A 12,682-nucleotide genomic window follows, 5' to 3' on the forward strand; every position below is an offset into this window, starting at 1 on the left:
CTTAAAAATATAATTTTTTTTTCTCTTTTTATATTTTTCTTGTCAACTCGAATAAAATTCTCTTATTATTATCTTCCTCGCAATTTTTCCATATTTACTCACTCTATAATCTTTTCCTGGCCTTCCACGAATATTTCAAGACTAAAATTAGCCAGATCGGTTTGGCCGTTCTCGACTTTTTGCGAGACTAACGAACAGCAATTCATGTTTATATTATATTTATGTAACTGTAAATTAGAAGTAAAACAAATTGTTAATCATTAATATCTCCTAATTAAATTTCATCAAAATCCGTTCAGCCGTTTGTTCGTGATAGAGCAAAAGTCCCAACAAAAGCGACTAAAAATCACTAACTCAATTTAGTTATCTGCCTACTGCCTACCCCCTAAGAACGATGGCGTGATTATTTATAGCCTATGACCATTTCTAGGTTATCATCTATCACCATCAGCCGTTTAGGCGTGAAAGAATAACAGACAGACAGAGTTACTTTCGCATTTATAATATTAATATGGATTTGTTTCATTTATTTAGGATAAAGAGTGAATATATTGATTTGTTATTTTAATTTTTGGGTTTATTCATCTGGGAAAGAAAGTACCTCTAATTTGTAATACTCGTACTATTTTAAATTTATTTTTTGCTTTTGATAAAATAATTATCTACCATAAACTTTACGTCTCTCCCCTGGCCGATGTATTTACCCTTGTCGTCGAAAATAAAATATATATAAAGTGACTTGCTCTTATGTGAGAAGATAAATAAATGGGACCAACGTTTCTCATTGGCCGTATTCTCTATGCAATGGAAACCTCTTATCGTAGGATCACCCATATACTATTTCTAAAAGAAGATTTTTTAAGAACTGGTCTCATATGTTTTGACGATAGATATAGCACTCAATTATTTCGATAAATTGGTTCGAGAGAGAAATTTGTTAAAAAGTGCAGACGAAAATTAAAAATGGCTTTGACTCATTGGAAATGTCCGCATACGCAAATTCACGTTCTCTTGTGGCTACTGTAAGGCCTCTTCGTTTCTGGCTTAATGGCTTCATCAACAAAAAAAAAAATTATGGTGTGAATCAAAGCCTGGCGTTGTTGAGGAAACGCAATTGTATCCCCGATTTCCATGTTAAATGTTATATTATTATAAATTCTTTGTAAATTTCTGCATATGTACATATCAGCTAACTGAAAATTTGTTATGCATAAATATGTACTGTGTACACCTATCTCTAGGTGGGTCGTGATTTTAATAGACATGATTAAAAAAACTGTATATAACATGGGATGGGTTAGCTTCTATCTTATTTCTGAAGTGACAATGTTTCATGTGAAATCCACAAAGCTACGAATGTGGCTTAAAACGCGTGAACCCCTCATTTGTTGGCAAAACTGCAACTAGTCGTGTGAAACTAATGGAAAACTCAGTAATTTTATTAACAATGTTAAACCTATTAAAGTTAAAATAAAAAATGAAAGAGCTTTTACGAATTAAAGGCAAAACTTTTGCTTTTGAAAGTATTAAAGTCTTTATCAGGGATAATTATTTCTGACAGTTCCATTGTCGAGTTTTAATTAATTTTTCAAACATATTTTTTTCTGTGGTCACCATACTCTGTGCCTATTTAATTCTTTTATCTCGATAATGTAATAGTTGAAACCATAAAACCATTTTTCAACTCTGGAAAGCCGTTTTTCAAACGAACATGTTTTTTTAATAAAGAAACAACTCCAGTGGTTAACGCCACTTAAAAGTTTTGCACCGCTCATGTTAGACTTTTTTATCAGCATCACAGTTCGTTATTATTCCACGAAACATGAGAGATGGGAAAATTATGTTAATTTGCGCTGAGTTTTATCAAACAACTGCAGAAACTCGAAAATAAGTTCGCAATATAGCGCATATGTGAGCGGTACGCGTGAGTACCGTTAGCAGTGTCACACCAATTGTCATTGTCATAAATAGTCATTAAATAACTTTTATTACAAGTCACTTACTAACGGTACATACATATATACATATATGTACGCTAATTGTGTAGGTGTTTCACTGTAATGGCGTAACTAATGCGATTTCAGCGAACCGTATTGAATACTGTTACTAATAGCAACTGTGAAAAGTTGCAATTGCATTGGCTTCAAGTGAAAATTAGACGCTGGACGCTGTTGCAGTCGCCTCCAAATAATTACAAATATTCTACGCAAATGTATACGCGCGTGTGTGAGCGTTTTTTATGCACGACCGCTTTGCTTCTGCTCTCTAATTAGCGTAATAAATCTTATGGGAAACGCTGCAAAATTAATGTTACCCGCTAAAATTGTGTAAGTCGCATTGATGGCGATGGCGCCGCCAAGAGAAAAGAACCAAAAATTGGCACAACCTGAAAACAAAGGAAATGCTTAAAGAAAAAAGCAAATAAAATGAAAAGGAAAATAACGGAAACATGTTTCAGTATTAGATAAAAAAATATCGCTTAAGAATGCATATAACAACAACTAAAATTAATAATCTCGAAATATTGTGTACTCCCTATACACGAGCACACACGTTCGCATTTCAACAATGTAACGGCATGCATATTGTACGAGGCTGACGAGGCCTAACGCTGTTGCTGTGTTATTGTTATGTCAAAAAAGAAAGTTTGTAAAGGTGCATAGGTCGGTGTGCCTGTGTTGTTACGGGAAATTGCGCCAAAATGAGAGAAAGTGGCGTCTTCTAGCATTGCTGTGGTCATAATTGTTCTTGTGGTTAACATACAATTTGCATTTGTTTTTGTCCGAGTCGTTTTGTTGCATTTCGTTGTTGTTATGCGATTGCAAATTGTGTTTTCAGGTCAGCAAGGAGGGCAGCAGCTACCAACAACCAATAACCCAGTAATGTACGGCCAAACAACCAACAAAAAGAAAACATAATGAAAACGCAACCAAACAACAACAATACCGTATAGTAAAAATATGTACAACTGAACAGCGGCAAGAACAAGGCCTAGCAACAGTCTATACGACTTTGAAACTCTTATCGTATATGTTCACATAGTGAAGACATACAGAACTACAATGCACCTTGCTCGCAGATAACACGTTTGTACGTTTGTGTAAGCTACAATACCATTTCATGAACATTTTTGAACTATTTTCTGTCTAGTGTGAGCTAGTTTCTTAGCTGCATTTAACATCCCCAGATCACCAACAATTGAAATATTCGCTGGGAGAATTAAGAAGCTGACGGTGAGCAACACCAAAAGCTCCGTCAGGATCGGGAAGGGCCTCTCCGAGCCGTTCGATACCAAACGAGGTTTCAGGCAAGGTGACTTCTTTAAGCTGATGCTGGAGAAAAAATAAGCTGCAGAGCTAAATAGAGAAGGTACAATTTTCTATGAGAGTGTACATCAGCTGTTGTACGCCGATGTTATCGATATCATTGAACACAACGCCCGCGACGTTAGTTCTGCTTTTGGATAAGGAAGCGAATCGTATGGGCCTGGTGGTGGTGAACGAGGATAAGATGAAATATCTCCTGTCATCAAAAAAAAAAACAGTCAGCGCATTCGCGTCTTGCCTCCCACGTCACTTTTGACAGTCATAACTTTGAAGTTGTAGATAATTTCGTATACCTAGGCACCAGCATCAACACCGATACTAATGTCAGTCTTGAAATTCAACGCAGAATCACTCTTGCCAACAGGTGCTACTATGGACTGAGTAGGCAATTGAAAAGTAAAGTCTTCTCTCGACGAACAAAAACTAAACTCTACAAGTCCCTCAGCATTCCCGTCCTACTTTATGGTGCAGAAGCGTGGACGGTGTCAACATCCGATGAGACGGCACTAGGAGTTTTCGAGAGAAAGGCTTTGCGGAAGATTTATAGTCCCTTAAACATTGGCAACGGCGAATACCGCAGAAGATGGAATGTTGAGCTGCATGTGTTGTTCGATGACATAGACATAGTCCAGCGAATAAAAAGACAGCGGCTACGCTGGCTAGGTCATGTTGTTCGAATCGACGAAAGTGCCCCAGCTCTGAAACTTTTCGATGCAGTACCCGCTGGTGGAAGCCGAGGAAGAGTGGGGCCTCCACTCCGATGGAAGGACCAGGTGGAGAAGGAAACTGCCAAAAGGAGAGATGCGTGGCGCGCTGTTGTGGACTCGGCTATAACCGCGTAAGCGGTGTCTACGCCAGTCAAGAAGAAGAAGTTCAGTAAGTATTTTATTACTTGACGTCACTATGGTACGAAAATGCTTAGAACAATTACGTGCTCACCATGGTACATGCGCAATGATAATATCCATAAAGATCTTAGTATCCCTATGATAAAGAAAGGAGTAAAGGACAGCAGATTGAAATATATATCTAAACTCCGTGATCACCCAAACCCGTTGGCTAATGTTTTAGTATAATCCTGTAATCAATCACGTCTAAAAAGAAGAGATATGCCTGCATACTAAAGAGCAACGTTTCAACAAAACAACTCAAGTACCTGGTTGAGCTTTTCTAGTTTTACTAAGATTTAAGATTTTATAACTTATTGTTAGGCTTTAAAGAGCAGATTCAGTAAATGAATGAATATTGAAAAAAAAAATTGGGCAACGCTTGGAAATTGTCCAATAATATTATGCAAACTCATATTCTCCATTGGCTACTCTAAGGGCTCTTCATTTCTGACTTAATGGCTTCGTCAACAAATCAAATAGTCTCTATTGGATTGCGTCAAATCCTCGTGTGGTTCAGGAAACGCAATTGCAACCCCAAAAATTGACGGCATGGTGGCAGCATCTGGCCATATTTCTTTCGAAATGAGACAGGAAATGCCGATACCATCAACTGTGAGTGTTATAACATGATGTTGACCCACTTTTTTCCCGGAATTTGATCAAATCGATGCGGCATTTCCAACAAAACGGTGCCGGCGCATGCTTCACATCTAAACATGAAGGCGACTCGTTAATTTCCAGAAATGGCCCAGTAAAATTACCGTCAATATAATGGGATTTAACGCCTCTAGAAGGCAACATTCAGCCAACATTTTAACTGCTAACTGTCGTGATTACGATTGGCATGCTTAACAAAAAATCGTATATAAAAAGTTTCGCTAAGGGCGACTGCGGTGGCACGGTTGGGCATGGGATGGGTTAGGTGTGAGCTTATTTCTGAAAATGAAAGCGTGTTTTCAAATTAAAAGTAAAAGTTTTGCTTTTAAAAATATTAAAGGCTTTATCAGAGATAATTATTTCTGACAGCTCCATTGTCGAGTTATAATTAATTTTTACATTTTTTTCTGTGGTCACCATACTCTGTGCCTATTTAATTCTTTTATCTCGATAATGTAATAGTTGAAACCATAAAACCATTTTTCAACTCTGTAAAGCCGTTTTTCAAACGAACATGTTTTTTCAATAAAGAAACAACTCCCGTGGTTAACGCCACTTAAAAGTTTTACACCGCTAGTTTCATATTTTTTCTATTAGAACACCAGTTCATCACAGTTCCATGCAATATGAGAGAGCGCAAAATTACGCTAATTTGCGCAGAGTTTTATCATACGGGGAAACAACTGCAGAAACTCGATAATAAGTTCGCAATGCATTGCATATGTGTTGGACGTCTGACTTTCGTTAGCAGTGCTACAATAATTATCATTGTCATAAATAGTCATTAAATAACTTTTATTACAAGCCACATACTAACGGTAAAGCAAATGCGCACATGCATATCATTTCCATACATATGTGCTATATACATCTACACTTGGAGTGTAGGTGTTTCACTGCAATCATTAATGCAACTTCCGGGAACTACGTTAAATACAAAGCCAAACAGCAACTGCGAAAAGTTACAGTCACATTGGTTTCAAGTTCAAGAACAAGTGCTGGACGCTGTTGCAGTCGCCTTCAAACAATTACAAATTACAAAGTTATACACAAATGTATACATAAATGCGTGTGTGCTTGTGTGTGTGAGCGTTTTTTATGCACGACCGCTTCGCTTCTGCTCTCTAATTAGCGTAATAAATCTTATGGGCTGCAAAAGTAAATGTTACCCGCTAAAATTGTGTAAGCCGCATTGATGGCGATGGCGCCGCCAAGTGGAGAGAAACAAAAAATTGGCACTCCCCAAAAGCTAAGGAAATGCCTAAAATAAAAAGGCAAATAATTAAAAAAGCAAAAAAGCGACACCATGTTTCAGTATTCGATACAAAAAATTGATTAAGAATGCATATAACCACAAAAAAATTAATAATCTGGTAGTATTGTGCTCACAATGCACGGATAGACACACACACACAGAAAAACACACGATCGCATGTTAGCAATGTAACGGCATGCATATTGTACGTTGCTGCTGCTGTGCCTGCAGTTGACGCGGCCTAACGCTGTTGTTGTGTTACTGTTATGTCAAAAACGAAAGTTTCTACATTTTTCGTTTGTTACGATGTATGGGTCGGTGTGCCTGTGTTGTTACGGGAAATTGCCCCAAAATGAGAGAAAGAAGCGTCTTCTAGCTTTGCGGTGGTCATAATTGTAGTTGTGGTTAACATACAATTTCCATTTGTTTTTGTCCCAGTTGTTTTGTTGCATTTCGTTGTTGTTATGCGCTTGCAAATTGTGTTTTCAGGTCAGCAAGGAGGGCAGCAGCTACCAACAACCAATAACCCAATAATGTATGTATATGTACAACTTAACAGCGGCAAGAAGGGGGACTCCTAACAGCAGTCTACACGACTTTGAAACTCTTATCGTATATGTTCACATATTGAAGAGATACATAACTACAGTGCACCTTGCTCGCAGATAACACTTATAGACTTATACGTTTGTGTAAGCCATCATACCATTTCATGGACATTTTTGAACTATTTTGTGTGAATTAGTTTCTTAGCTGCATTAACATCCCCAGATCACGAACAATTCAAATATTCTGGGGAAAATTAAGAAAGCTAACAAGTAAGGAAGGACTAAGTTCGGGTGTAACCGAACATTTTATACTCTCGCAATTTATTTATTTAACTTAATTAATATTATATAATACACAATTTGACCCACATATTCGTCATATATATTGTATAAAGTCCATTGAAAGTTGGAAACTATAATATTAGGTTAGAAGCACCGAGGTCCTCATGTTCGATATATGGGGCCTTGAAAACCTATGGTCCGATTTTGGCGATTTTTAGAATGGATATCTTCGCTAGTGCTTACTTTATATATTGTAAAGTAAACGATCCAGATCGTCTTCAAAGTTCTGGTATATAGGAAGTAGGCGTGGCTATGAAACGATTTGGCCAATTTTCACAACATATTATTGGGAGGTAAGGAAACTATTACAAACCAAGTTTCATTGAAATCGGTCGAGTAGTTCCTGAGATATGGTTTTTGACCCATAAGTGGGCGACGCCACACCCTTTTTCCATTTTGTAAAAAAATCTGAGTGCAGCTTCCTCCTGCCATTTCTTATGTGAAATTTAGTATTTCTGACGTTTTTCGTTAGTGAGTTAACCCACTTTTAGTAATTTTCAGCCTAACCTTTGTATGGGAGGTGGGCGTGGTTATTATCCGATTTCAACTATTTTCATGGTGTGTGGTGGGATACGTAAGAGAATCGACTACAGAAAGTTTGGTTTATATAGCTTGATTGGTTTGCGAGTTATATACAAAAAATATATTTGGGGGCGGGGTCACACCCACTTTTCAAAAAAAATTACATGCACTAATGCGATCCTATGTTCCAAATTTTATTTTTATAACTTTATTTATGGCTTAGTTATGACACTGTATAGGTTTTCGGTTTCCGCCATTTTGTGGGCGTGGCAGTGGACCGATTTTGCCCATTTTTGAAAGCAACCTCTTCAGGGTGCCAAGGAATGTGTGTTCCTAGTTTCATTAAGATATCTTAATTTTTACCCAAGTTATCGCTTGCACGGACAGACGGACAGACGGACGGACAGACATCCGGATTTCAAATCCACTCGTCATACTGATCATTTATATATATTTAACCCCATATCTAACTCTTTTATTTCTTGGTGACACAAACAACCGTTATGTGAACAAAACTATAATACTCTGAGCAACAGGTTGCGAGAGTATAAAAATTTCAAAATACCTTACAATGCCGAAGACTACCATATATTAGTCATATATTGATTTCAATTTATCAAAGCAAATATATGTGGTTAATTGTCATCAGCAATTCGTAATGAATAAAATTCGTTGTTTAATTACATTTTCTCCAGTGATGCACTTTTCCAGCCATATTGAAGAGCAATAATGCAACTTACTAGACCCTCAAGCAGCCAGAATTGTTCCATCCCACATAATTAAATAAATATTAGCCTTCATATGCAAAATATTCCGAAGGCGGCAATATTTCCAATGCGAAGCTTATTAACCGTAAAATGACAAGTGATTTATAAACAAGTAAGGAAGGGCTAAGTTCGGGTGTAAGTGAACATTTTATGCTCTCGCAATTTATTTATTTAACTTTATTTATATTAATAATATACAATTTTACCCACATATTCGTCATATATATGGTATAAGGTCCATTGAAGGTTTGAAAACCCTAATATTAAGTATATGGGAGTTAGGTGAAATTATGACCCGATTTAAGGTATTTTAGGCACGGAGACATATTATTAAAAGAAAGATATTCCCTCCGAATTTCTTCAAAATATCTGAGAGACTTACCTATATTTTCGGTAAAAAAAAATTAGATTGATCGATATATGGGGCCTTGAAAATTTATGGTCCGATTTCGACGATTTTTGGAAGGGCAATGCCACACTATAAATGTAGTATCTGTGCAAAGTTCTGTTCCGATATCTTCACTAGTGTAAGTTATATATTGTAAAGTAAACAATTCAGACCGACTTCAGAGTTCTGGTATATGGGAAGTAGGCGTGGTTGTGAACCGATTTGGCCTATTTCCACAACATATCACTGGGATGCTAGGAAAATATTACAAAACGAATTTCATTGAAATTGGTCGAGTAGTTTCGGAGATATGATTTTTGACCCATAAGTGGGCGACGCCACTTCCATTTTGTCAAATTTGATGGTTCTGACGTTTTTAGTAGTAGTAGTAATTTTCAACCTAACCTATGTATGGAAGGTGGGCGTGATTATTATCTAATTTCAACTACTTTCATAGAGTATGGTGGGGTACGTAAGGTAACCGACTGCAGAAAGTTTGGTTTATATAGCTTTATTGGTTTGCGAGATATATACAAAAACCGTATTTGGGGGCGGGACCATGCCCACTTCTACAAAAAAATTACATCCAAATATGGCCCTTACTAGGACGATTCTTTGTGTTTTTTGTTTTCGCTATTTTGTGGGCGTGGCAGTGGTTGCCCATTTTCGAAAGCAACCCTCTCACGGTCCAAAGGAATATGTGTACAAAGTTTCGTTAGTTCAATCTCAAGTTTTACTCAAGTTATCCGTTGCACGGACGGACGGACAGACAGACATTCGGATTTTGACTCGTCTCGTCACTCTGATCATTGTGATATGACATACAAAAAAACTATAATACTTTCTTAGCAACTTTTGTTGCAGGGTAAAGACGATTTTTAACTATACTACTACTACTGCTAATTTAGGATTAAAACTTAAATCTTAAACTAACGACAACCTCAAAATAAGCGAGCTTTTTATGTGTTTTTAAAACTTGACACTATAGATATATACTAACAGGATAAATATATACATATCTAATATATATTAATAAGAATACAATATAGTACAATACTAATAGTACTAGTATCTTAACTTAACTTAATCCTTAGCAATCTATTCGTGTTATTAAGTATAAGTGTACAATCTGTGCTGAAAAACAAACGAAATGATTTTCATGTGAAGAATATACTAAAAATAAATAAAAAAATATTTCCTTTTTAAATCGAAATTTGCATTTGCATTTGTAAATGGTAGCAGTTACGCCCAACGAAAGAGATAACAAACCAGTGAGGCGGTTATTAGGGACTTTTGCAGCGAGTTCAAAAATACCGCTGAACCGAATTAGAAATTTCTGCAATTTAATACTTATCTTAATATGTTACACGAGATTTTCATTTAAGCAATTTTAATAAAAAAATTGTTAAACATAAAATTAAAATATATCATTAAAAGTTTAATCAAATACTCAATTAGTAGTGAGTGCGAGCAATTGTTTTAGTTCACAAATGTTTCATTATAGTAAGTAAATAGTGGCAAGTGTATTTTGTAGAGGGAAAGACAGAGAGTGAGGGTAAAAGAACATACGCAAATTGGACAAAACGAGTCGACTTACCATCGTAATCATATTCGGCGGCGTGTGGCGCCAGCATGTGAGCTTGGATTTCCTCTTCAGAGCTGCTGAAGGATCGCTGCTGTTGCGGTGCACCATACTGTGCTCCGACTAATGGGCGTCGTTGTTGCTGTGGTTGTTGTTGAAGTTGTTTCTGTTGCGGATAGCTTGCCATATCCATGGCGTGACCACCGCTAATGGTGAGATTGCGCGACAGTGGCGCCGGTTTCTGATATGATCCGACGACGCCGCCGCCGCCGCCGCCTCCGGCGTTTGGGCCGCCACTCAACGGCGGCGTCGGCAGTTGTGCCGTTTGTGGATTGTATGAGTGCTGATATGGAAGTCTTTGTTGTTGCAACGGCTGTTGTTGCTGTTGTTGTGTCATACCAGCCGACGCCTGTGTGGGCAACTGTTGATGCGATTGCATATGCGAACGCAGCGCTTGTGACTGTTGAAATTGTTGTTGCTGTTGTTGCACCGAATGTGGCGGCGGATGTTGTTGGTTCTGTGGTGGTAAATTACGTTGCTGTGCGCCATGATACGCCTGTTGTTGTTGTTGTTGTGATACGGCTGGTTGTTGCAGTTTTTGCTGTTGCTGTTGCTGTTGCTGATGTTGCTGCTGATGTTGATATTGCGAGTGCTGTGCATGTGGCTGTTGTTGTTGTTGCAGAGGCGGTTGATGCAACTGCGGCTGATGATAGCTTTGTTCTTGCTGCTGCTGTTTTTGCAATTGGCTTGGATGCGCCAAATGTGGATGCTGTCGCATCAAGCCGTCCAATTCACCCTGTTCGGTTACCATTTCATAAATAATTAAATAATTCACTTCATGATTTTCCTATACCATACCTGATAGTAGCGTGGATCATCGTCTGGATATGGACGCTGCCCGCCACCCGCTTGCTGTTGTTCACCTTGCGCTCCGTATTGTTGTTGCATCTGTTGCTGATGCATGGGCCGTTGACGCTGTTGTTGTCCAGGGCTCACATCGGCGCCGCTGTCGGTGACCGACATGCGCCGATTTGTGGGCGTCTCTTGTTGGGAATATTGCCGGCGCAGCACACTGCCCGTTCGTTGCATGGGCAGATTCTCTTTCTCGGCAGCGCTGCGCGTTCGCTCCAATTTCGGGCGTTTGTCCAGCGTGTCATGCGTGTCGACTATTGCCTGCTGCGAAATATCCTATTCAAACAATATATATTTAAGTTGTCTAAATTAATATGTTTTATTCTTATTGTTGCACTTACACTACTGCCATCGGGCTCGATGCGTCGCAGGAAGCTATCCTGTTGCTGTCCCTTGTTCATCCATTGTCCAGTCTTTGAAAGTAGTTCCTGCTTCTTGCGGCAGAGTATACAAACCCATATTACCTAAAGTTAAAATATTAAAAATATTATTTTAATTTATTCTCTATAGGATAGTCGTGTTTCTTTAATTAAAATGTCACAACTAACTTAATATTGAAATACCGATGCTCTCGTTGCTCTTTGAATTTGAATGGAGTTTGTAGAATAAACAACATAAGAAAACTTATTTTGTTTCTTTAATCCACAACAGTTATTTTTGGTCGTTATTGCTTTATCACCTTTTAAACCCTATTTCTTAACAACTTCATTAATTCTTTCCCAAATAGCTGTCATCATATACATTATTGTGAAAAGAACTAAAAGAAATCCAAGTCAACACATTCGAGTTCACACATAAAGTTATACAATTTTATTAAACATGTTTGGTTTTGAAAATTTTATTAAAAATAATATAATCCCGAAAATTAGTTAGACATATAGAATAGTGGCGAACTCCTCTCCATCTGTGCTTTATCGGTTTTGAGAAAGCGTTCCACACTCTCAAACATGATGCGATTTGGAGAGCCCTAGCATAGAAGCGAATTCTGGAAATATTAAATAAACTTATAAAACGGCTGTGCTCAGGAGCTGCTGTCACGTAAAGTGACATCGAAGTTCGAACTGGTGTCAGGCAAATGAGTGTGCTATCACCGCTTTTACTGAATTCAGTATGGTATTTGGTGATGCATGAAGCGTGTGCGGCGAACAGAGGAATATCTTGGGGTTTAGAATCGTATTATGTGGTCGTTATCTGTCAGTTGTACTATGTATGCTGTGAGTGCTTTCGCCGCCCGAAATGCGACTTAAAATATATATATAAAGAACAGATGCCTACATCGACATATTATATTAATCTTCATCAGCAAAAAAATTGCAAAAAATAGAGATTGTAAAATGTTGACTTTCTAAAGAAACTGAACTAAAAACTAATGTTTGGAAAATATTCGCTTCGGGGAACGAAGTTGTATTCGATTAGGGCCAAAGCAACAAAAAGTCAAACGAAGTAATATACATATATGTAGCTGTCTTGCATGAAAAAGTAGGAAATACATG

At 37.7% G+C, this 12,682-nt stretch overlaps 1 protein-coding gene across 5 annotated transcripts in view; it reads right to left on the reverse strand.

Moving 5' to 3' along the window:
• Positions 1 to 12,682, reverse strand: part of LOC105212329 (uncharacterized) — a 96,531-nt gene that overhangs the window by 67,674 nt on the left and 16,175 nt on the right. For all 5 annotated transcript variants that reach the window (XR_008470972.1, XR_008470969.1, XM_054229416.1 and 2 more), the window contains exons 4-6: positions 11,531 to 11,653; positions 11,136 to 11,465; positions 10,293 to 11,073 (exon numbers count right to left, since the gene is read on the reverse strand). Coding sequence is in view for 3 of the 5 variants with exons in the window: in XM_054229416.1 (XP_054085391.1) it covers positions 10,293 to 11,073; positions 11,136 to 11,465; positions 11,531 to 11,653 (1,234 nt within the window). In the remaining 2 variants the exon portion in view is untranslated. The remainder of the gene's footprint in view (positions 1 to 10,292; positions 11,074 to 11,135; positions 11,466 to 11,530; positions 11,654 to 12,682) is intronic.

Source organism: Zeugodacus cucurbitae, chromosome 2 (assembly GCF_028554725.1).
Source record: "Zeugodacus cucurbitae isolate PBARC_wt_2022May chromosome 2, idZeuCucr1.2, whole genome shotgun sequence".
In the NCBI taxonomy this organism is placed as follows: Eukaryota; Metazoa; Arthropoda; class Insecta; order Diptera; family Tephritidae; genus Zeugodacus; species Zeugodacus cucurbitae.